The sequence below is a fragment of the Chelon labrosus genome (genome assembly GCF_963514085.1).
Source record: "Chelon labrosus genome assembly, chromosome: 11".
NCBI lineage: Eukaryota > Metazoa > Chordata > Actinopteri > Mugiliformes > Mugilidae > Chelon > Chelon labrosus.
Genome location: NC_140344.1, coordinates 5,746,418 through 5,771,335, shown reverse-complemented (window position 1 = coordinate 5,771,335; position 24,918 = coordinate 5,746,418). Strand labels below are relative to the sequence as shown.

Sequence of the window (24,918 nt, the reverse complement as noted above, 5' to 3'; positions counted from 1 at the left end):
TAAGTATAGGATTTATCTTGTAGCAAGGCACATGACATAAAACTGACACAATAAATATGGCAGCAGTTATACATATTAAACTGTGAGGATAAACCAACCTTCAATCTAGTTGATTGCCTTTGTATATCTACCTCCGTTTCTTATGATTCACTGTGAGAATTTTGTTGTGCTCAATGTCACTTTATTTCATTACCTCATTTATCCATCTACTGTGCATATGACAATCCTAATTAATCCCTGTCAGCTTTTGTTTGCCGTTATATAACAGCTTGTGATAGTGTAATAAATTACCAGAGCTATAACAAGAACACGTGTGAAGAATACTTATCAGCGCTAAAAGAATTGGAGTCAAGACGTGAAGGAAGGACGGAAGGAGGGAGGATTACGGCTAATAACCTTTGGATCCAGTGAACAGAAGGTCATCAGTGCAGTCGACGCATAAAACCGCTTTACTGTGTCCCTCGGCGACGTGAACACACTGTAACGTCCCTGATCGACTGCTCTTGGTGGATGGAACCGGGTTAATAACGCCCCTGAAAAACACACGCATAACACCATCAAAAGGGGGAACATGGAAGGAATCATGTATAATAATCTGAGGTCAGCATAGATGAAAACCACAACCACAACCAGAGGCATGCACAATGTGAGGCAGATTAGCACAAAGCCAAAGTCAACAGAAAGAAAATAGAAAGATGATCAGACAGGCACGAGAAGAGTCACCGTTGTTGTGCTGAAAAGAAAGAAAAGGCAAGAACATAAAAATACCTTCGTTCATTAAGATGCTTGTGTTTCCACCCTGTAATAGATCAAATCACCCAAGCAGCCAAAGACAGGAGACCCCTGGAAACAAGCCGTGTCACCTCAATGGCAACACAAGGACCCTGATCGATCACTAACTGGCTAGTCATGTTGATAGTGTAATTGTACTACACTCCAACAAAGGTAGCTATCAGTGAACAGCAGGATGAGCTGGTGGTGTACCACTGATTCACATGTCGATATCCAGAAGTGGTGATTGACTGAGGGTTGAAAGGCCTGCAGTGTCAACAACAAAAGATTCGGTGATATAAAGGGCTAATGAATGGAGAGGATTACTGAGTGTCCAGGCTCAATAACAGCAATAAGCTGAATACTATGACACTGGTTCATTGTAATTATATATTGATCACACAAAGGGCATCCATTCAATGATCGTAACCACATTAACCAGTTTTGTCTGAGTAATTCGTGGACAAGGATGTCACAGCGGGGCGTGTAACCACAGAGAGGCTCCGTTTACAGGGCTGTAATGGCCGTAATGCTGCAAGTGACCACACCGTGTGACCGTTTTTTTGAGATTCACCTTCGCCCTCCACACAAGGGGTGAACTTTCAGTGTCCCACATATCAAATAAAAAATAACAAAGTTATACTTGTGAGGACTTGAGAGAGGAGGGGAAACAGAGCGGAGGATTTTTTTGGAGGACAAGTGGAGGCATCCATCCATCCTGGAGTGGAAGAGAGTATCCGATATTCCTGAGAGCTGATTAGCTACTGATTAAAACACTAACTACTTCCTAGTCATTTTCCTAATTATTCAAAGGCGCAGCATCATATCAAGAGGAGCCGATAGTGTGAGTCTGTGTTTAAATGCATGAAGAAGAATTGAAAAAAACAACATATTGCTATAAACTATTTTCATCCTTCTATGTAGCCATTAAATCCAACTCATATAAGAACAGTTGGAAAACCATATGCACATTAATATGTATATTCAGACACAAGATTTTAGATCAAAAACGTGGTTTTACATTAAAAATATATAATAAAATAGGATTAACACATACACAGAGAATGTACTTCAACATATTTGCATAATTTCATATTACTCAGGGCTCTCTTTGCAGAGAAACACAGATTAAACTTTTTTATTAAAACAAAACTGCATTATCACGCAGCAACGTACACTGACCAATAAATGAAAAGACTGATGATGGATCATCTTTAACAAGCAAACTACAGATCTGTTTGCATTTATTTTCTATTATATTCATTGCAGCTGAAAAGAACTGAATATATTGGCTACATAGAAGGTGAAAATAAACTCTTCAGTCTTGCAGTGTGCTTTGAAAATGATCAGTAGTGTGAGTTTAATTGAGCCCAACAAGCAGTTTCAGGGACACCTTTGGGGTCCATCTTGTCCTGGCATTAAAAGAACATGTACAGCATTTGATGATTTGACAGATTTCAAAGTATAACGTGCCTCCCCACACCTCCACAGCATCGTTATCCGACTCTAATCTCAGTCTCTGGTAGACTAGTGTCAATTTTACTTATCTCTGGTTCTTACTTATCCTGCAGGACACTTGCAGTACGCCCCAGATACCCTGTCATACGGCTAAACACAGACATGTGCTGACTGGGACGAGCGGTGGGGGGGAGAGGAAGTGGTGGGCTGCTCTTCGGGTTCCTGATGACTGGGCTGTGAAGGAAGACGGCAGCGCTGCCAATTAAGATGCAGCATAATTAAAGTGTGTGCTAAGCTGTTTACACACTGCTGGCAGAAGTGTGGGAGGACTGCATGACGACAGAAGGGACCCGCATATGCTGCACTCATGTCATATGGGAGCAACATTCAGGACGGCTTAACAGCAGAGCGTACCTTTTATTTATTTTAGTTTTTCATTTTATTTAAAAGCTTAACGTGTCCTAGGGATTTAAAAATCACAATCTAGCCACAATACAACACTGTCTACTCTCTGGCCTTCCTTTACTACTGGACACCACAAACTGTCTCTGTCATTTTGACTATGAAGCATGAGCATTGCACTTCTTATGTCAATATGGTTTTAAATAACCTTAAATCTAACAATGGCCAAGCCTGTGTGAAGCCATGTGTGACTCTCATTGTACACCAGATGGGGGAAAAAAGAAGTGGGAAGATGACTTTCTATAAAAAATGTCAGGGTTTGCCTGAGGGTAAGTAAATGCCATGATATTGCCTAAAGGGGTTATCCCTGTAGCATAGTGCTCCAAACACGAACAATTTAATAATAATAACACACAGCAGCCATGACAGTGAACCAGAATACATGAAGGCTGGACCTCTGTATGGATTGCAGCCATCACCGATACACCGGTGCTTTCCCCACAGCAACACGTCAAAATGTCTGCTGAAACAAGGTCTACGGCAGTAATGCATGCTCCTTTCAAGTCAGAAACGTGTTGCAGGTTACTTTTCTGTCTGTACAATTCCTCTGTCTCCTTTCTGCCATCATAAAAAAAATAGATCCAATTCCAAACCACACACATGCTCACTATTTGTTTTTTTTTGCTTGTACAGAAATAAGTAAACCACATTGTACACTGTGACGGCATCTGCTGGTTCTACCACATGCCATGAATGCAGCACTTCTGACCCCATGCACTCACACACTGACCATGCGTGAAGCGTAAATGCATGGTAATTGTTGTTTCAAGCTGATAACTAATGTATGCATGTGAAGCCAACGAAGGCTTCAAACACACGTACAATTCAGCTTTCAACTGTGTTAAATAATACACTGTATTGTGATATTAGTTTCGGGGACAGTATGACCACCACCATATTTTTCAGTATGTGTACAGTCAATTTCTTAACTGGTAACCCAGAGAATCTTCATTTTCAGTCTCAGGATGACGAGTTTAGTGATGAGACGAAGAGAAAGGACAGTCAGGTCCTCAGTACGTGAAGTGCAGATCAGAAATATATCAGAAGCAGAGAGGTTGATGAGCAAGTTGAACACTGAATTTGAGTCAAAACTAGCAGGAACCACTATGGCTCCATGATCTGAATGAAATATATGACTTTAAATTCAGCATAGAACTTGGCAGGTCAAAGGTCATCAAACAAGGCGCACAGCATTATTGATTTGAGTCGACACCACATGCTTCTCCAAAGCAGAAATCCGGAAGAGTATTAGTAGTCAGAGGGAATTAATTTTTCTCTTTTGTTTTTGGCTTTGCAGCCACAATGTTGGCAACCAGCTCTTACTGTTTAATCTCCTTGACCTTTGCCCTGTCAGCCGCTGCTTGTGCCTTGTCATAGGTCTTCCTGCGAGACAGCGGGGAAGGCTCAGGAGCTCGCTTTTCCACACCTGGCGAAGTTCTGGAGCCAGAACTGAGCATTCAGTTTTACCAATTAAACCACAAACAACACAAAGACAGTAACAAAAACAATTATAAAACAACAGAAGGATACAAATGTAAAACAAAATGATGGCAACAATGAAGAGAAACGCATGCAGTACACACAGAAACACGGTTACCTGAGATTTTAAGTCCCAAAACAGTGGGGGTTCTTCGCCAAGCTCACGCATAGAAATGAGGACACTGTAACTATGATTCTAATAATCTAATGCAGATGAATCACTGTCAGCTAAAGTTCTTACACAAAGTGAATGTGCACTGGTGTGGAGCATGACCTTTTCAAGCTGGTTTAAGCAGCCTGGTTAGTAATTTTGCTTTTAGCGTGTAACTAAGTGGCAATAAGAAATTAGAGGGGCGGTTTTTGCAGCGGGAAGTAATAAACAAGCCATACAAAAGTTAATATATGCTCACCTCTACAAGCTTTTACCTCTAAGGACTAATCAGTTGGAGAAACGTATGGCCATTTGTGTAGATGCTCGTGAATAATGCCAAACAAAATTCAATGAAGCAGGAGACAGCAGCAACATCAAACATGCAGGAAGGAAGTATGTAGCAATTAATCTGTTAGCAAAAGAGTGCCGGGCCTGGACTTACATGCTGCCCATTTTAGAGGAAAAGCCGGGGGAGAGAGCTGTGTAGTCCCTGACTGATGAGCTCGACAAGTCCATGTCTCCACCCCCATCTGGAGTTTCAGCTAACGGCAGCATCGGACTAGAGAAGTCTGCAGTGGGTGCGTCGGGCACAGAGTCACTGTTTGCGTACAGTAACTCCATCTGAGTGGTGGTCCTTCTACGAGCCTGTGGAACATTGATGAATAACATACTAGGATGAGGATGTGGGAAATATATAAATATATATATTTAAAAAATGTTTAATAAACCTAAAAAACTATGTCAAACCTTATTCCTTGTTTTGGTCTCTCCACAGAGTTTCATGAGATCTGATGCCAAGACGCTAAAAGAAATACACACTTCTTAACGGAAGTGATAATTTAAAACATGTCTACGGCATGCCACAACAACTCTTGAATTAATCGACATAAAACGACAAATCACCTGCAACTAAGGCATCACACAATATAATCATATTGCTATGACTAAGAATGAAGAAATAACAACACAAATGTAGACACAACAACACAACAAATATTGTATATAACAATTGCAATATAAGACATAAATCTGAACTAACATACATAACACAATATAAATCACATAAACTGAATCCAATAAACATAAAAACACAGATATAAACAAAACACTACCATAGCAAATTACATCCATAATTTAGCCTAGAGAGAGCGTAACATGGCTTAGCATATTTTACACGTGACACATGTAAAATATGCTAAGCACAGTAACATAATGAATAACAAACATAATAATTATGATATATACATACTTTCCCTCTGCAGAGGGGCTTTGTGCAGACTCATCACTGCTGCTGTCATCCCCATTTTCTGTAAATGAGATTCGTGAATGACATTAGTTGACAGATTCGACAGACTGAAATGACTGCTTATAACTTTCTAAAATAGTCAAACGTTGCCAAGGACTATATTGTTTCTCTGCCCTTTCTTATTTTTGCAGTGTTCTTTCTCACAATGGATGTAGAAAATGAAAAAGGGAAGCAGATGTGGGCGATGTCAGAGCAGCGCCATGCCGTTTTATTGACAAACTTGGTCCTCGATGAGGTCATTGGGATCAGACGGATCGAAAGAAATGAGATGTCCAAGGTCAAGGAACAGTGGGAGGGGAAAGGTTACAGGTGTGTGGGAAAGTTGAGGTGGACGTAAGAGAGCTAATATGAGACAATAAGGTGGTGGAGTGTGAGGAATCATTAGTCCATTGCTCCTGAAAGGGTCAGCTGACCTACAGGGTCAGACAGAGCTAAAATATCCACGTTGTATGGTTCCTGTGGAAGGGTCTGGGGTTAGCAGGTGCTAAAGCATGGAGGCTGTAGCACAGGTGAGCTGCAAGGAGGAGGAAGAGGACGAGAGGGATGAAGACAGGATCCAGATAAGGGGAAGGGAAGGGGTCAGCCAACAGATGGAGGGAAGCTTGATTGCACGGCACCTCATGCACCTGTTTATTATACGTTTAGTTAGTTGTCATAGTGCAAAAGGAAGGAACCATGCATTCATAACACAGGTTAGAGTCTAATGTAATTTCACTTACCAGCCGGGAGGTTACCTAGCTCTGTAAAACATAGGAAAACAAAAAAAGAAAAAGAAAACATGGGGGAACAGAAAAATGCAACGCATAAATCAAAAACACAGCCCCCTGAAATTCTACTGAAAGTAACATAAATCAAACCAAATCAAATTCACCTACTGTAAACAGAGCATCCTACTGAACAGAGGCTGGCAAAAAGTGCATTAAAGTCTCAAGAATGGACGAAAGCTTTCAAATTACCTCTAAACTTAGCATAGTAATATCATATTGTATATATGGAGTTTACTTGTGGAATTAACTGTCAGTTGTACAATAATAAGACCAGCTTCTATTCAGCAGAAGGCAACAGGCAAGAGCATCTCAAAAGGCCCAATCATGCAACTGACCAGTAACCCAGTCCATTTCCTGAAGGGTAAATGCTTTGAAACCAACACACGGAACTAGTTCAGCATCGTTACGGCTAAATGAACCAATAGAAGAGAACTGCAATGTTATTGTCACGGAATGAAATCAGAATCCTAGTTTTACTAGATGATATCGATGATACCCTCAGGAGGTGGGCTGGGTTAAACACTGTGGTCTGGTCTTTGTTTTGGGTCCATAACTCCAGTGCTACCTCAGTGCAAAAAAAAGCTGTTGTTACCTTGCAGAGCGTTCCCTAGCAGCGCATCCAGCTCCGGGTTGAACTCTGCCTTCTCCTTCAGCATGTGAAAGAGCAGTTGGTTCTGTGTCGCGCTGGTGATCTCAGTCTGCTTCAGCCTGCCCTCCATCACCTTCACCTGAGACTCCTTCTGAGCTGCCTGCAGACCCTGAAGACGTCACACCGTACACATTAAACAATGCTTCTTTTAGGGAGTTGGACATTTCTGAGATGATGTATCATACGCTACAAGCCACTATACAACATTTTAAAACTTGTTGTAGTGTTACAATCTTCAGTTAAATTGTAACTGTTTGACTTTGTGTTACTGTTGAACCGTATTGGTTTGTATTAACAGGTGTTTCTATTATTTTGTCAATACAAAAAATACAATCAATGAAAGCAGGCTAAAACTTGAATAATACTTGCACAACTCGTCTATTTGGCGCTGTAGTGGAGTCAAAGCATTTATACATGTGTGCTGTTGTGCCTGTGATTACGCGGCTAAAATGATACAGACTCTTATTAATGGGGGCCTATGGGTTGAGGGGAGGGGCCTCTGTGGATCATCTCACCGATACTTGATCAGTTTTGATGACACAGTGTGTGCCTGTGTCAGGCTTCTGCCATCAAGGAGTGTCATTCCTATGGGGTGGGGGTACTTGGTCTGGTCTAGGTGGCTGGTACATGTCTAAGTAACAGCCACATGAATGAATGCCAGGTCCAAAAGTTTCCCAGCAGAACACTGAATTGTCACAAGAAGGTCAATGTTATTTACTTCTCCTGACAGTGGTTTTAATGTTGTGGCTGATCGGTGGAGTTGGTGATAGTGGCTAGTCAGCTGTGTTGAGTTTCTCAATGGAACTAAGTGACTCACATTGGAGTTGGAGCTGAAAAATGTTCAACAAGTTACTTGAACTGAAACCATTAAACCACAGAAACAGGAGAAGACATGTGAGCAGATGGTGTGTGTGTAGGAGGGTGTAGAGGGGAGAATTTTCTGTACTTGTCCAGCTGCTGAGAGACATGAACAAGGAAATGCTTTTTGGACCAATCACAATTAATGTGGTCTGTGCTGCCGTGACACCGAGTTGCATTTCTGGGAAGGTGGACCATAAATCCCTTCTGTATAATGAAAGACACATCTAATCTACTCATAAGGAGAGGCAGCAGTGACATTTTAATCTTTCAGATGAGCTTTGGTACCTTGTTGATTGTCATTGACATGAAGTGATCGAGCAGGAAACGAGCCTCTGCCAGGGTACAGGAACCAATCACAGCAGAGACATCCAATGTATCACCATCCTCCTGAAAATATACAGGAAAATTGAATTTATTAAACTCCGTCAACATCAAAAGACAGGACATGTTTTTTGATCAGTGTTTCCAATGCACAATTTCTCAGCTGGTATCTGCAAGGAACAGTCTCATTGCATAAATGTTTGGCAACTTAGAAATACCACATGGGATAAAGCTCCAACTATGTTACTGCACCCATCAACATTTGCAGTGTGGCTACCAGATTCCAGTCATCAAGCTTTTTCACCTTTGTTTCCTCCATTTGCATGATGTTAGCCTGACAGTCTGCAATGCTGTCATTAATGTAGTCAATGTTTGCCGTCAATGCATCCACTTCCTCACTGAGGGGAAGCACCGTCTTCTCTGCCTCGGGCCCCTCTCTGACCAGCCGGTCACGCTTCCTGATCACCTTCTCCTTACGCTTGGTCAGCTCCTCCCGTTGCTGTAAAGTTCAACAAGAAGAACAGGACTTAATAGAGTAATGTCTAATTGTGAATGTTAAGAAGAAAAAACAAAACACGAGAAGAAAGGGAAAACAGCATGTAGAAGATTCATCCTGTTCATCTAACTTCTTAGATCAGAAATCATTTAGTAACCGTCTCCAGTATGAAACTGTGTGTACGTCTGAGTTTACCTTGAGGAGACGGTTCATATCAGCCTCCATGTTGGAGATGGTCATCCTCTGCATGATGATGTCAGAGACCCGTCTCTCCAGGGACTGCCATTTGTTGCGAGCAACTCTGGTGGAGTAAATGCCTACTGTACGCCTGTAAGTAGACCTGCACACACAGCATCAGCCACCAGTAAAGATCAGTTCATCACATTGTTTTAAAAGTTAAAGCACCTTAGGGAATGACTTACATAAATGCATAATTATAAGATTAAGACAAACAATAACAATCAAGTCATGTACAAAGATGAATATATATCTTGAATGAGGTACTTCCCCTCCAGGGTGACTTATTATGACAGGTAGGGTGTTCAACAGGTATTTGGAAACTTTAATACACACCCAAAAACACATTAGCGCACACACAGACTAACCGGGTGCCGTTGGGAGCAGCATTGCCGGAGGAGTACATGCGTCCAGAGGGGGGTCGGTAGGAGGAGTCCTGGACTGGTTCTGGAAGATTGACTTTCCTGATCACCTTACCTGAGGTGGGCCTGGCCTGCCTTCTCAGAGCCGTCACCTGACACACACAGCAAGCAGACAAGTGAGGATGGATAGAGGTAAAAGCTTCATCTGTAGTGTCCATCTACATATGACATACAGCGACAAAAAAATAAATAAATAAAACATTTATTTTGTGCTGCTGCTCACCTCTTCAGTCTTTCTCCTCAGAATGAGCTCCTGCTGCCTTTTCTGAGCCTCCAGTAACTTCAGCTGATGCTGAGGATAAAACACAGTTAAAACATCAACGTTAATGGTTAAATAAAAGTACAGAAAGTCAAGGGACAGACTGAGATGTAACTGCAGCAGACTAATATCAAATAAGTAAAGATAAAGGTTACTAACCTCTTGCTTCCGCTGGTCTTTCTTCAAGGAAGCAATTTCCCGGTTTCTGCGAGACTCGTTCATCCTGTTCTTCTCCTGCTGCTCCTTCATCTGCTTCATGAGACGGACCTGAAAGCAATTTCAGACTCAGTTTACAAGAGTAACGTAAAGAAAAAGCTCCGTTATTGTCAGTTCCATTTAATTTCAGAAAAGGAGAAAAGGAGAGTATTTAAACCCCTCAAAATCTTCAGAACTGTACCATGTAGAATGATCACTGTCACTAAAGGAGATCTTATAAACACAGCCGTATGCTGTTCCAGCTGAAGACATACCTTAGTCTTCTTCATTTCAGCCACATCCATCTGAAGCTTCTTCAGCTGTTTCTCATACTGTGATTGGTTCTTCAGCAGGCGGGCGTGCTCCTTCTGAGCCGAGTGGAGCTTCTGAAGCTCCTTGTTCATGACGCTCAGCTTCTTCTCATATTCAGCCTTGATTTTGCGAGCCTTGTCTTCTGTACCACTTTCTACTGAATCTGAAAATCCAGATCAATTACAAATAAAGGTAAGTTACTACGACAGCTCAAGATGGTTTATACAGTCTACCATGAAGTTTCTTGTGTTTCTTGTTTATTTGACAAGATTAAAGCTTCTTAAAGCTTTTAAAATATCAGACAGTCCTTTGATCCATCAGTGCAGACTTGAATGTAAATGCCATTATCTGATGGCTGGCATTCTGAGTTTGAAGAGTCTGACGCACACAAAGTCTGCTGCAGTATTTTTTCATTGCTACAGAAGAAAGCCTGAGATCAAACATGTAGGGCAGGATATAAATTCTTCCAAATACAACATGCAAAATGTTAAATATAAACTTTACTTTTGTGACTAGAATTTGCTGATCAAGTGCAGAGGTATAAAGAACCAAGTCCACATGTGCCTTTTGGTGATTTATTTATTTATTTTTTTAATCCAAACTGCCAGCACATGTAAATACAGTAACTCTGCTCTTACTCATATTTTGGAGGACACGGTCCCTCTCCAGCTGGGTGTCCTTGATTTTGCACTGCAGCATCATCAGCTTCTGTTCGTACTGCTGTTTCAGCGTGTGCAGTCGCCGCTGGCTGTTCTCCAGCTCATCAATAAGTTTCTGCTTGATGGCGATCTCACAGGTGATGTTGGCCAGATCTGCCTGGAAGTTCTCTGTCAGACACAGATGATCAGATTAAGTGTTCACATCCATAGTGAAATTACAGTCATAAATCTTAGGTAGCTCCTGCTTTGGAGGTACCGGATGCTTATAAAGCTCTCAGTACAGTTTGTGGTACCGTATTTTGTTTCCTTTGTCTCATTTTAATTTATTTATTCCTTAAATGAACAAATCTATAGTATCTTATAAACAGCAAACTATTATTATTTTTAAATTCCCTGAATCTTCAATCTTCAACCTGCATTGTATCACAGCAGGAATGAATGTAGTTAAAACTGTTTCCTGAGTGCTGCAGTCAGAAGTGGTGTGACAGTGACTAAACAGCTCCACCTTGTGGAGAATCAGCTTTGAAACTTTCAACGGCACATTTGCGTGTGAGAGAAAACTTTGTCCGATACCTTTTTCATCTGAATCCGAGTCAGAGTCATCAGAGCTCTCCTCCACATCCATCTCTTCTTCATCCTCCTCTTCTTCCTCTTCTCCTTCATCATGGTCGCTGCCCTCCTGGACTTCCTACAGCAGAACATACATGCAGTACATTCTATGAAGGCACTGTTTAGTTTATGCTCACGTCTATGAAAGTACAGATGAAACAAGAGGATGCTCATCATACCATTTCAGTGTCTTCATTGACTCGCTCAGTCATTTCCTTCTCTGTGTTCTTCTCCAGCTCGTTGTCAGGAACTTCTTCCTTGGTGGCACTGGAAGATAGAGAGGTGCAGTCACCACAGTCATTACATGTACGAAGATCGCATGAACGTTTTCTGTAGAGTGGACTGCAGGTATGTCTCCACTGCTACAGTAACTGACTCATGTAAACCAGAAACATATTTCTAATCAAACATTTGTGGTTAAGACACTGGTTGATTTTCTTTAGTAGACATAGTTAAATATATATTTATGTGTTTGGCAGTTGTCATCAGGGAGAGGGGGGGTTACACTGTCTTTTTGGCAAATAAGCTTTTTAACTGGTCTCACTGGAGTGAAGCAATATAGTTCATGACTGTTTAGGATTTAGTTGACAATGATATATTTTTCTGACATAAAACATAAACAAACCATATATAAACTTAGGCAAGAACAGAAAGAACACAAATTGACGCCTCCATTTTCATGAGCTTGTTTGAGGAAAAGACAGCGCTTTGATAATTTTAAAGGGAGGGAGGCATCTGATCAAAGTTTAGAGAACAAAGGCAGAAAAACAAAAGAAGCATGGAAGGAAACGCAGCACAAAAAAAGAAATGTGTCAACCAAATCCATGAAGCATCTGTTGGATAAAGGTTTTATCCAATCATGGGGGTTAGCAATGTTTAGGTAGTGTTTCACACAAAACCACCTGGATTGACTGGTCAAAAAGTAAACTAAAGATTAACACACAGAAAAGAAAGGGAGATTGGTTGTCCAGCATAACATTATTGGTATACATTTTGCATGAGGGACCATGTGAATAATTGTTGGAACATTCAAAACATTTGAGGCTAAACTCTATTGTTGAAAATTCCTTGTAACAAATATTTGTCTTTAAAAATGATCATCCAATTCAACCCAAAACTGGTTCAGAACGTACCTACAAGACACGCACTTCTTTGTGTCCACTGGTGACTTTGTGTCAGACGGGGAATGTATTATGTGGGGAGTACCCCAAGGTTCACTTCTTGGGATACTACTATTTAATCTCTACATGCTTCTATTTGTATGTTACTGAGAAACAAAATAAATTACCAGATTATACAGATGATTTATAAATGTTCATATCTCCTGGTGACCTAGATTCCCATACATTCACTAACTCAATGTATGGATGATGTTAATCTATGGATGTCAGACTTCCTTTTAGAACTCCACAAAGACAAAAGCAAAATACTCCTGTTATGGTCCAAAAGATGAAAAACCGTAGGCATTTATGTTCTGTTTCTAGAAACATAAACGTCTCTAGGGTGTATTTATAAAGTGATCCATGATTTAACAGTCATATCCACGATTGCTTTGTTTATGAACTATGCCACATAAATAAATTTGGCTTGACTACAAAGTCTGTAAAAACAAAAAAAAAGATGCAGTAGAAAGCAGGGGTGTAACATGAAGGATAAACGGATGAAGAAGATCTAAAGAGAGATTAAAGTTTATTAAATGATAAAAAAAATCAGTTTTGTAGAAGTGAAGTGCTTCTACAGCAGCGTGTTACACACCAGGTGAGGAAATACCTGCCCAAAAATAAATAAAAGGTCAAATAAATGGTATGATGGGAATGGCAACAGGAGGGTGGAAGCTCTGACAAACCTGGCATCCTCAACCTCTTCCACCACCTCCTCCCTTTCCTCCCTTTCCTCCCTTTCTCTCTCCTCCAACAGCTGCTGGAGTCTTCAGGGAGGGGTGACGGGTCAAACGAGAGAAAGAAGCAAGAGATGAACGAAGGAAGGAAAGATGTAGGGAAGAATGATCAGAGGAAACACCACCTTTAATCCCTCAAAGTGCACCTCAGCACAATTCTGATCATTTTCAACCTGGAGCCTCGAATCAGTCTGACTGATGTTACTGTTGTATGTGTATAAATGACGTTAACGGCACATAAATGTTTTAGCATCTAATAGCCATGGTGTGTTTCAGTTTATAAATCATGACTAAGAGTCCAGAGGCCTTTAAATATGATCCCTGTGCAATTATCTTCAGCTGCTGCTATAGTTCTTATTAAAAATGTATAACTTGTCTGAGTAAACCATGGAAAATAATAAATGGTTTAGAATAAAATCAAAAGTGCTATACTAGTTTAAAGTGTATGCACCACTGCAACAACACGCAACACAGCCAATCCTCCATCAAAAGCTTTGTTAATGATCCAGTCTGCCTACAATTACCTTTTCTTCTTCTTTTTTTCTCGTTTCTTCAGTTTCTCCAGGTCTTTTTTGGCGAGCTCAATGATGTCAGAAGTCTCCTTCTCGGGGGCCAGCAGTGTAGAGGGGAAGGAGCCGGGCCCTCCGTAGAACGACTGGCGGTTGGAGGCACGAGATAGATTCTTCCTCAGGTTCTCATTCACAGCTTCACTCTCCAGGAGTTTGGCCCTGAGATCCAACGCAACGGAGGCAATCAAGATCCTATACAACTCTAAATAAAACTAAATCTGCTTTGCTAGATATCATTACAGCCTAATAAAAACACATTCTACTGAATTCCTGTTTGAAATTTGGATGCGCTGAAACTTTCTTGTTTTGCTTCATCATGCACCAAGAGTAAGCCAGATAGAGTTGTGTTTGTGCTGAACACTACGCTGTTAATGGGTTAAATTAAATTCACTAAATGAATTGGACCATTCCATGCTGAACAGAGTTGGTGTGTTGCTCTGGCAAACTGTCTCTTTTTCTTTGTATGCTAGCGTACAGCAGCAACTGTATCAACGGTTTGCTAACCCGTTACATTACTTGCTCTGTTGTTCAGCTGTCATCTCATTTGGCTTGTATTCCCACAATCGTCATCTGTCTTGGTAAATAAAGCGCTTCCGTGAATTAAGGAGCACTGAGAGGTTTGTTTGCTTGTGTTTTTAGTTCAAGCCTGTTTCAATAATGGCTGACTCCACCCTTAAGAGCAATTTCTAAAAAGTGCTGGGGATTTATTTGCTCAGTCAATTGGCAGTGTTCACCTGGATAAAGATGCACAGGCATAGCCAGAAGGACAAACATGGAGATAAATCACAGAATTCCTATCTTTTACAGTTCGACATATTTACCGGAGGTCTTCGATCTCTTTGATGTAACCTTGAATCATGTTTCCAATTTCCTCTGTGCCTCCTTCACCTGCAAGAGAAACAACAGTTATTTCAGATGGGGAAATGACGGAAGAAAAGAAAAAGCAGCACTGTAATTGATCAAAACCTATGACAAAAGAATAGATTTTGGTGGGAAAAAACTCTACTCTCTGCTTAAACTAGACTAAACCAGAAAAGTTTGACAATGCACCCCTACCTGCCCTGGCGAGGGCCTGGTTGGCCTGGTCACTGAGCAGCTGGGTGAGCCGTGCCCGCTGGGCATCGATGGTCTCTTGCATGGCTTTGACCCTCACCCTTAGATTGCTGTTCTCTGTCTGCAGCATAGAGTTCTCATGGAACATGTCGCTGAAGCTCTCCACACCGTCCTCACCAGCGAGGCGTTTACCCTGAATTGGGAATAGAGACAATACAAGGGACAGCCTGTTACTTTCTATACGCGACTGTATACCCTTAAAAAGGTTTTTGAAAACTTCACCTGACATGACAACTTCAATAAATTGCTGTCCCTGTCCTTTGCACTTCTCACCGTCTTGTACTCCATCAGCTCCATTTGGAGTCGAGCTATCTCGGTCCTCAGAGCGCTGATTTGCTGGCTGGCTTTGTCCTGATTTACCATGACCTTGTTCTTGATGTTCCGGGCCCGGTTTGCGTACTTTAATGTATTCAGCGTCTCCATGAAGTCACGATCAGATGGGCTGATGCATGCAATCATCACTGTTTGGCTGATACAGGAAGGAAAGCAATATGCGTTAGTGTTTTCTATTCACTATCATGGATTTCATGCTGATATTAGACACAGCTTAGATTAAATGAGATAATAACTTGTAAATACTAATTCCGGCTGAATAGTCTGAGTATTCTTAATCACTGGACATACATATAACGAAACCCTGCATGTAATTTAATGTTAAATATTGTATATCTTCCAAATTGTCTTACTTGCATTATTTATGGCCAAGAAAAATGTTGACTTATAATGAATTAGACTTGCTTATGTTTCTCTTAACACATTCCAGTCTTCTTCTCTTTAATAATACATTTGTGGTATTAAATGTGTTATTAAGGGAAGACGAAGGCAAACTTGCCTGCTTGTATCAGTAGCAGACGGTTCAATGCATGTAATAAAGGACAAAGATGAAATCAGCCGCCCACCAACCTGTTTCCTCCCAAAGAGTCCTGTAGAAGTCGGGTGAGTTTTGAGTCTCTGTAAGGCACATGTGAGGACCGCTTGCTCCGGTCCCCCAAAGCACTGATTACATTCCCCAGAGCGAGCTGAGTAACAGAGAGGGGAGCAAAGACGAGAAAAATGTTTCACACACTGACATTTATTATGTAGAGTATGAAACACTAATAGTCACTTCTATGTGTCTAAAAGGCCCTTCAATCATTCTGATTTGCTAAGTCTTTCTCACTCTACCGAACCTAATTGTGTACCATATTTTCAGATGCTTTTTGATCATCCTCCCTGCACTAAATGTATTAATGGTGCTGCCACGTTACAATATACTCCTGAGACCTTAGCAAACAGCGTCAGCAATGACAAAACTCTATAGGTGAGTCAGTAAGAATATTGACTGTGTTTATGTTCTGCATCAATCAGTGGAATGTGTCTAGACTGGGGCGTGTGCATGTTGTAAAACAAGGTTTACACAAGGATAATTGATGATAAAACATATGTCCTGCTTTATTTTCTCCTGGTGCATTCACACATTAGAGCGCAGGGTAGGAGTTCAGCCACTAGATGGCAGTCTATCTCTGGAATATTAAAGCTTCTCTGCATCTCAGTTCACTGAATCCTGCAGATGAGAGGGCAGCTCACCAGTCCACAGTTAATGGAGATGCCTTCTTTGGCTCGATCCCCCGTCGCTCCGGTCCTCTTCAGCCTCTCAGAACCAGCCAGGTCCACGAAATGAAACTTGGCTGTCAGCGTCTCGTATTCGTCCATCTCAGAGTTACCGTTGGAGACTCTGTTATCAGTCTCATTTTCTTGCTGAGTGATAATGACATATGCAAAAACTGTGAGTAACACAGCAGCGCTACAATAACGGTCTGCTTTAAATCAAATGACGTATTGATTGTTAGCAATGTTGTTGCTCTCCAAAACAACTGCAAGTGCCAGTATCCTCCATGTTTTTCACTTCCATACTAACATTGTCAGAGGCACAGACGCGGACTTGGCACAGGTGGATGGTGAAGATGGCGTGTGATCGAGAGCTCTGGACGTTCATCTGAGTGCTGGCTGTGGTACGGGACAGAGCGCCCAACTTCAAGCACTGCATCATCTGAAGAGTCAGAGAGTTGTAAATACTAACATGCTGACTGAATTCACTTTGACGCAGCTGCACACACTGCTGTTTATGAAAGTACACATAAGTGCAGTAATAAATAATATGTAAATGAAGCCTTTGTGTTGCTTCATATTCAAGGCGAGTATATCATTAAAGCAGAACGACATTTGACTCTTGAGTTATACTCAAAATATTTTCTAATTTTAATCAACTTACTAACCGAGTATTCAGCTGAATGACCACGTTAATATTTTGGCTGAATAATTTTTTTAATTTATGCAATATCCTCCTTGTCTAGTTTTGAAAATGTTTACCTCCGCCTCGGAGGACACAGTCCGTGTGGTCACTCCTACTGTGTAGATTCCTCCAGTGGCGTCTTCGTGGATCTTAATGTGAGACTTCTGCTTCATGTCTCGTGTGGAGTCGAACAGGTCCAGGACTTCCTCATTATAAAGCTGCGGGAGGCACAAGAAAGAAAACACCTTTTACATAATGGACGAAACTACACAATGTAGATGCTGAACTAACAACACCAGCTTATTTCTAACTGAACTATGAGTGAGGGCAGTCTGCACATCAGCTTAAGAGGTCATCATTAAGTTCATTATTTTGAGCCCGGAGTAATTAACTGAAGTTGACTCAGTGTCTCAAACTCTTCTATCATGTTGACTATGGTGGCAGGACAGTAGCCATTAGCGTCAGAAAGTGATAAAAGTGAAAGTTTTGTGCTAGAAAATGGTCATTTCGGTTTGAAGGTATTCATTTTGATTAGATGTTTATCATCGTCCTCTGTCAAATAGTATGGATTGGTTTCTCTGAAGCTCATTTTCTCTGGAGAGATGAATTTGGACTGTGATGTAAAGGCTGTTTTTGCGTATCTCCAATACTAACTGTTGGAGAATCGTGTCTGAAAGTACCAATATCTGCTCGCTGTGATTTCTGTCCATGAATTTATCATCCACACTTAATCTGTTTCATCTGCCTCTCCAGTTCCAGGTCTTCTCCAGGAATGTGAAAACTCACAGTCTGATGGACCAGCACAACTGTCAACTCCCATCACCGCTGTTAACTCATCCTGTCCAGACGGATCCACCCTCCCAACACCTCCTAATCCCCCAGTGACAGCTGCTGCAGTTCAATTGTCAGTGTGGATATTTTCAAGTGATGGAGGGCTGGTGTCACAGCTTGTTAAACGAGCGGTGTCAACTATATAAGTCTGACCCATGACCCATGAAGCTTGTCCTGGTACTGCAGGGAGGAAGAATTTCTGTCTAAATGAAGAGGACAAACATTATTGTCAGTGTGTACCTCGAGGAACTGGGCGTTGATCTTGAACTCGGGTACGGGGCGTCCCTGCTCCTGGGCAGCCTGTCTGCGCTCCTCAATGCCCTTAAAGAGGTGGTGCACGGCTCGGGGGATGATACCCAGCTCGTCTTCTACGATGTTGACATCGAAACCGGTCCCCATGGTGTATGTCTTCCCTGAGCCCGTCTGAGTGGGAAGGAATAAATGTCATATACGAAAGACCAAAGTCTGTATCTACATGAAAACTTCACAGTAATGAAAACCCCAGAGATATGGACTTGCTTCCCTTGGGTGATGAGAACATTGTCTGCACTGGAAGATTTGAAACTGCAACTTTTCTCCTTAGAGTCTCTCTACGACTGTATTAGTTTAACACTGGTTTAGAACTAAACCAGTGCTTTGAACAAATCATTAAAAAAAAGACAGAAGATTTACTCTCTACCACACATTATTACTGCCTGTTTATATCTGCAACCCATTTCGGCTGTTTTCTTGTGACGCAGCCGAGTGGGTCGGTCTAAATCTAGATTAGTCCCTCTAAGGCCACAGAGGCTGATCCAGGGCAAATGAACCTCTATCTGTGCTCTCTGTGTGGAAGTGCTTTCAGAAGTAGGCCAGCAGTGACAGAAGCAGTTACCAGGGAGGTACGGGTTAATACGGACACGCATTAAAGATGTATAGCTGTCTAAAAAGGTGTGTGCTTGCTTCACTTCACTTTTGTGTAAGTGCCATCAGTGGGTGCTCTGTCACCACGGCAACCTGAGCAGTAGGGGAGGTAAGAGAGGGAGGGGTGTTACGGGGCTCAAACTTGCATGTTATTTCCATGTGGTGGAAATGGTGATGGAAACAAAGAAAAGGGGGAGGTGAAAGAGAAGGAGCACTCATTGGAGAGAAAGAACTGAACTGACAAAGAGTGTCTTTAAGCTGGAAACTGCACATTTGGAACTTTTTAGCTTAAAAAAGAAAAGAATAATAATTTACCATTTTACAAATTAATTGAAAATATGTCACTGGATAAACAGCCCTGTCCAGAATATTTATTTGTTATTTTTGGGGAAAATCCATGTACATTACTTTACTCGTGTGTCTTTATTTTGTGAACCAATAAGTGACGTTTTGGGAAAATTATAAAAGACAAATACTATGTTTCTCGTACACAGGCAAAAGGTCTTTGTGTTGTTCTTGTTTGTCTGTCTTGGTGTTGTGGCGATAGAGATCACCTCCTCAAGTGTTCTTAAAGGTACAGGACTGGCTGCACTTATAAGTGAATCAAATCTGTGACCAGTAGAAACAGAGATTTCTCCTGGCCCCATTTGAACCTGTAGGATTAGAAGACCTGAGCTCCCTCATGATTTAAAATTTAGATTTACATGGTCACAGAAATTAATAAACAGAGTACTCTGCATGCAAATCCAGGAGACGGACATGTGACCCCAGATGAAAGACTACTAATCTATCTGAGATCATATCTGGATGAGAATCACTATATTACTTCAAATTTTACAAGATTCTGTTGTCCGACTACCACCAAATAAACTACAAATAAGGACTTAAATGAGAAATGAGTTTTTACATGTGTGAAATCTAATGCAAATTATTACACTAAACATCAGCATATTTTATTCACGGGCTCTGTTGCAGCCCATTTTGTTTAATGTGTCTAACAGTTCAAATGAGCTCAAGAACTCCATCAACATGACCCATCATGTTCCAGACACATTTTTTCGAACTAAATGTTCAGATCTTTTTTTAAGTTATTTTTATTCAAGTTTCCTCTGAGTAAAATATGTTTTCACTTTGAGTAGTGTCATCTGGAATGAACATATCACAGCTTCTACCACAGTTAGCAGGTCATTGTGAGAATGAGCAAACTAAAGATCAGCTATTTTATTGTCCACATAGCTGCTATTATTGTGGTGACTCATCAGAGAATGAACATGGTCCTTCTGAGGGTGTCCTGTGGTGTCTGGTAACAGAATGTTGTTAGTGGGGGCCTTTGGGTCCTATGGGCTGAGAGGAGGGGCCTCTGTGGATCATACCACAGATGCAGGTCAACACCTTGCGTTGTTTTTCATATTTTTTGAGTTGTTCCTAAACCGTTTTTGTGTGTGTGTCTGTGTCAGACTGCATCCTGCTGGGGATGGCTGCTACCATCAAGGAGTGTCATTGCTATGGGGTGCGGGTGCCTGGTTTGCTCTAGATGGGTGGTACATGTCTAAGTAAAATCCACGTGAATGCCATGCATGTCCATCCTGGGACCACCTCTACTGCTCTTCCAAGTTTTTCTTTCTTTTCTTTAATTGGAGTCTGACTGTAACCTTGTTTCACAATTTTATGTTGGGATTTTAGGATGCAAGGTTACAGTCAGAATGTACAAAAACAGCTATACTATCATGTCTTCAACATTTTAATCATAACAGTTTGCTTTGGGAAATACAATTGTTTGTGTTTTTGCAAAGAGAACATAGATATCGTCGTTAGCAGTCTGTTAGTTTCCCTCAGGTTAAAGGCTGGAAACAAGGGGATAACAGCTCAGCCAGGCTTGTGGCTACCCATCTTTATGCTAAGCTAAATGCCTCCTGAATGTAGCTCAAGTAGAGATGTGAGCTTTTATCTACTCATCCAACATAGCAAGAAAGCTCTCAAAATGTCAAACTATTTAATTTAAACTACAGTTTGACAAATACAGAGGTCCAAATTCAAGGTCTCTATTTACCCAAATGTTAACACTTGGGTAGTTCTCAAACACCCCTTTAAGTTTCTTTCCTCAAGCACAAACGCAGTCACAGAGACCAGTCCCTTATCTACTCAGCTATAAAGCACCGTCAGCACTGCAGCTGTGATGCCAAAGACAAAGACTTGCCTGTCCGTATGCAAATACAGTGGCGTTGTAACCCTCGAAGCAGCCATCGATCAGCTTCTCCGTGCAGGTGGTGAAAATGCCGTCCTGCTCGGAGTCCATGTCGAACACATAGTCGTAGGTGAAGGACTTGTCTTTCCCAAGGATCACCTGAGGCTCCCCAGGCATCACATACGTACAGATGTGACATCCCTCTATCTTCTCCCTGGCCAGCTGAGGACGAATCCTGCAGAAAATACAGAAACAATGATGAGACAAAGCACTATGTGTCTGTCGTTTTTGTGTGTATGAGGGTTGAAAGTCATAAATGCTTCAGTAAAAAGGCACTTTCAAGTGATGTGTAAAGGAAACACAGGTACTGGTCTGATATATGAAACACAATAAAGAAAGAGATCGAAGTGTAGGCATCACACGGTCTGAAGTGGAAGAAAGTTAAAGACACACGAAAAACACTGCACCAAACCAGTATAATTCCGGTATGTATTATGTGTTAATGGTATATTACTTAATAAGCGATACGGAGCATATCTGACCTTTTTACTCCACTTTATTGTTAAAATCTTAAAATCATCTTTCTGACATGTCGTGGAACAAAAGTACAAAGCAGCACAAGAATGGAAAGAGACAAAACTGCACTTAGCATAAATACAATAGTTGAGCAAATGATTTTGTTACTGTCCAACATTAATTACACCAAAAGTTTACTAATTATTTATCAAAAGGATTTATTTTCTTAAGGCATAAACAAATCTCAGTACCCACAGAACAATTCTAAAGGAATAGCACATTAAAGATTTTCTTTTTATTTGTTAAACATTAAAAACAGAGGGAACACCACTATATTCACCTGCCACAACAGCCTAGTCTGCATCTGAATACAAACACATTTCAAGGACACAGAGGGGAAGTACAATGCTGCTGTGGGTTTACCGCATTCAGCAATAAAGTGGAGAGTTGACAGATTTTTTTTGGAGTAATACCAATATTTAGGCACACAATTTTCATTCTCTACTTGTGTGGTATTCTGACCATCCTCAAACAGGAACACAGTAATGTTATACATCAGCTAGATTTTATATAACGTCCTCTGCTGCAGATGGGACAGGATCAGCATCCTTCTCTGACCCAATACTCTGTCCTATAACACGTGCACGCTGGGTTAATATGTACTGCTTTAGTCTGTCTGTGTGAATGACGAAGCTGATATGCTGAACGTTAGTAATGCTCTAATGCTGTCTTGAATGCTAGCCAACTGAAATCTGGCAGGGATTAACTAGTTTAATATGGATGTAATGGAGAGAGAGAGAGAGCGAGAGAGAGAGCGCGAGAGAGAGAGAGAGAGAGAGTGACGGTAACCAGCCGTGCAGCACACACTGAGGGACTGAGTAAAAGTAAACACACAGCAGAAATAAGAGCATGTTCTAGACACTGCCACACCTTAAATTAAAAAAAATAAATAAAAAAAATTAAATATATTGTGAAATCCCAACAGCTTTGGCTTGTTGAGGAAAACCAAAGGAATGTGAATGGACTAACAAGTCAACAAGGAGACCTGATTTTTGTCAGAGGGCGTATGCAAGGCTAGGACATCCATGTATGCTTCAGTTTGTTCCAATGGCACCATGTGGTCCATGTGTGTGTCCACAAGAGAGTATAATTGAGGCCTAATGGGAATACTTCACCCACCGAGTGCTGAGCCAATACAGAGAAGGATGACAATTTGGGGATGGTACAATTATAGTCACATAGAACTCCACCGACCAGACACATAACATTGACCATCTTGTGACAGTTCAATATTCTGCTGGGAAGCTTTTGGACCTAGCGTTCGTGTGAATGTTACTTAGCCATGTACCACAACATTGGGCAGGTGGTCATAATGTTATGCCTGATAGGTGTATACTATATGTAGTTAGACTGAAGCTGAAACTTAATATAAAATTTGACCACTGACACGCTGTTGCTGCAAGGTTAATGATTTATAAATGCAATGATTTTTGAATGAATGACTCCAAGCAAACTGCAATCAAACCCTAATTAGTTTTCAGGTTTTGAACAGTGTAAGATTCATTTCTTCTTTCAGTCTTTGAAAAGAATCAGTTGAGAAATACCCATCACAATGGCACTGAGCTCCAAGTGGCATCTTCAAATGTCTTGTGAGGCCTACATTATGTATATTTGATGCACAGATTTACAGTGATGCAGAATGACAATTCTAACACTGGAGATATGGCAACTTGAGCATGACTCGATCTGGGTATTTATTCCCCAAAGTTTTTGCTTGAAAAATTTGAGACATTTAATGAATCAATGCATCTACCTAAAGGTTCAGTCCCTCCAAACCTCCAGCAGAGTGGAAGTCAGAAATGCTGAGACTCCTCTTTGAAAAAGATCTGTAGAGACTGAAACATTAGTTTGACAATAAATGCCTTTTGTTCCAGGAATCTGTTTTTCTACAAGATACTGAGCTGGCCTACTTTTAACATCAGGTCCTCCACTAAATCAACTAATGCAGAGTTTCTCAATGTCAGACTTCAATACCACAGTGTATAGCTGGTTGGAATGTACAGCAGTTGTACCATCACACCAGGAACTCAATTAAGGAAGTGATTCGTTTAATGAAATTAATTAGCAACATTAATTTAATGGCAGACGCCAGGTCCATGATTGCCCTCATGTAAACCGTTAGCATCTAACACAGCAGCAAGTTAAGAATTTCAGCATTTAACTTCAACTGAGTCTTTTCTCGAGTATCACTTTGTTTCTTCAGACAAATTCTCTTCATGGGTTCAGCTCAAAAACAATGTTGGAAGCAAAGCACCTGACATCTTGCCAGTCTCTCTGTCCTGAGAGGATAAGGGCCTCATTGTGCCTCCAAGTCCAGGGAAAACAATACTGTGAGTGGACTACAGTACAACCATTGTGTCCGTCTGTGTGACACTGGATCCCAGCGCTGACACCAACGGCACTGCTGCAGGATTACAAGGCTGGACGGAGGCGAGGGAGGAGAGGTAATGTCCTACGCGGAGGTCACGACGTGTCTGAGAATAACCGTCTAAACGGCCACCGAGTGTGGTCATAGAAAGATCTTCTTACATTCTTCTGTTGGCCGTTTTCGATAATGCACAGCTTTCCAAGGTCTATAGAAGATTTGCATTTTCAGGTGTATATGATACTCGGTCGCATGAAAGACTGGCAACCACATATCATTTGTTACGTATATTGCAATTTAATTCACCTAAAGGCAAATAAAAAGGCAGCTACTGTTATGAAGCCGTTTCCATATTAAATAAGGATCTATCAGGAAGTAGCTGCAGCCAGGTCTAATTTTGCTTAGGTTAGCTAGCTTTAAAAAAGGTTATAAACTGGTGTATATCTCTAATTACAGCACACAAAGTTTTACAAATGTAGGAGAACAGTGATCTGCTGCACAGTACGGAAACCTGAACTTAAGAAAACGTAAGTAAAACAGTGCATGGGATGTTCCTGTATATCGGCTTAAAGTAATATTCATTTCTTCAGAGGAGACCTCATAGAGCTCAAGCATTACTCTCTAATGTTCTAATCAAGCACGACAATAACCAGTAAGTCTTAAACCTGATTTATGATCAGCATATCTAAGCCCATAGCCTGATGTGTACCTCCCCAGAAATGTCACTAAATGACGCGTTGACGCAGAGTGCAATGGTAGTAACTGGTCCAAAATGCATTTTGACTCTCAGTGG

The 24,918-nt window shown here is 41.1% G+C and overlaps 1 protein-coding gene across 2 annotated transcripts in view; it reads right to left on the bottom strand.

Annotated features, from left to right (window-relative positions):
* The window catches only part of kif21a (kinesin family member 21A), a 46,743-nt gene that overhangs the window by 5,563 nt on the left and 16,262 nt on the right, over positions 1-24,918 (bottom strand). The window contains exons 2-30 of one of the 2 annotated variants that reach the window (XM_084556010.1): positions 21,197-21,419; positions 18,337-18,519; positions 17,343-17,483; positions 16,891-17,022; positions 16,560-16,730; positions 15,897-16,012; positions 15,267-15,462; positions 14,937-15,126; positions 14,702-14,768; positions 13,836-14,039; positions 11,594-11,681; positions 11,379-11,493; positions 10,785-10,973; positions 10,110-10,309; positions 9,799-9,906; positions 9,604-9,672; positions 9,327-9,472; positions 8,917-9,061; positions 8,530-8,724; positions 8,190-8,291; positions 6,987-7,152; positions 6,347-6,367; positions 5,571-5,628; positions 5,069-5,123; positions 4,764-4,966; positions 4,015-4,128; positions 2,332-2,463; positions 1,415-1,489; positions 397-533 (exon numbers count right to left, since the gene is read on the bottom strand). In XM_084556010.1, coding sequence (XP_084412136.1) covers positions 397-533; positions 1,415-1,489; positions 2,332-2,463; positions 4,015-4,128; positions 4,764-4,966; positions 5,069-5,123; positions 5,571-5,628; positions 6,347-6,367; positions 6,987-7,152; positions 8,190-8,291; positions 8,530-8,724; positions 8,917-9,061; positions 9,327-9,472; positions 9,604-9,672; positions 9,799-9,906; positions 10,110-10,309; positions 10,785-10,973; positions 11,379-11,493; positions 11,594-11,681; positions 13,836-14,039; positions 14,702-14,768; positions 14,937-15,126; positions 15,267-15,462; positions 15,897-16,012; positions 16,560-16,730; positions 16,891-17,022; positions 17,343-17,483; positions 18,337-18,519; positions 21,197-21,419 — 3,941 coding nt within the window. Of the gene's footprint in view, positions 1-396; positions 534-1,414; positions 1,490-2,331; positions 2,464-4,014; positions 4,141-4,763; positions 4,967-5,068; positions 5,124-5,570; positions 5,629-6,346; positions 6,368-6,986; positions 7,153-8,189; positions 8,292-8,529; positions 8,725-8,916; positions 9,062-9,326; positions 9,473-9,603; positions 9,673-9,798; positions 9,907-10,109; positions 10,310-10,784; positions 10,974-11,378; positions 11,494-11,593; positions 11,682-13,835; positions 14,040-14,701; positions 14,769-14,936; positions 15,127-15,266; positions 15,463-15,896; positions 16,013-16,559; positions 16,731-16,890; positions 17,023-17,342; positions 17,484-18,336; positions 18,520-21,196; positions 21,420-24,918 lie in introns of both variants that reach the window. The other variant, XM_084556011.1, reaches the window with a different exon arrangement.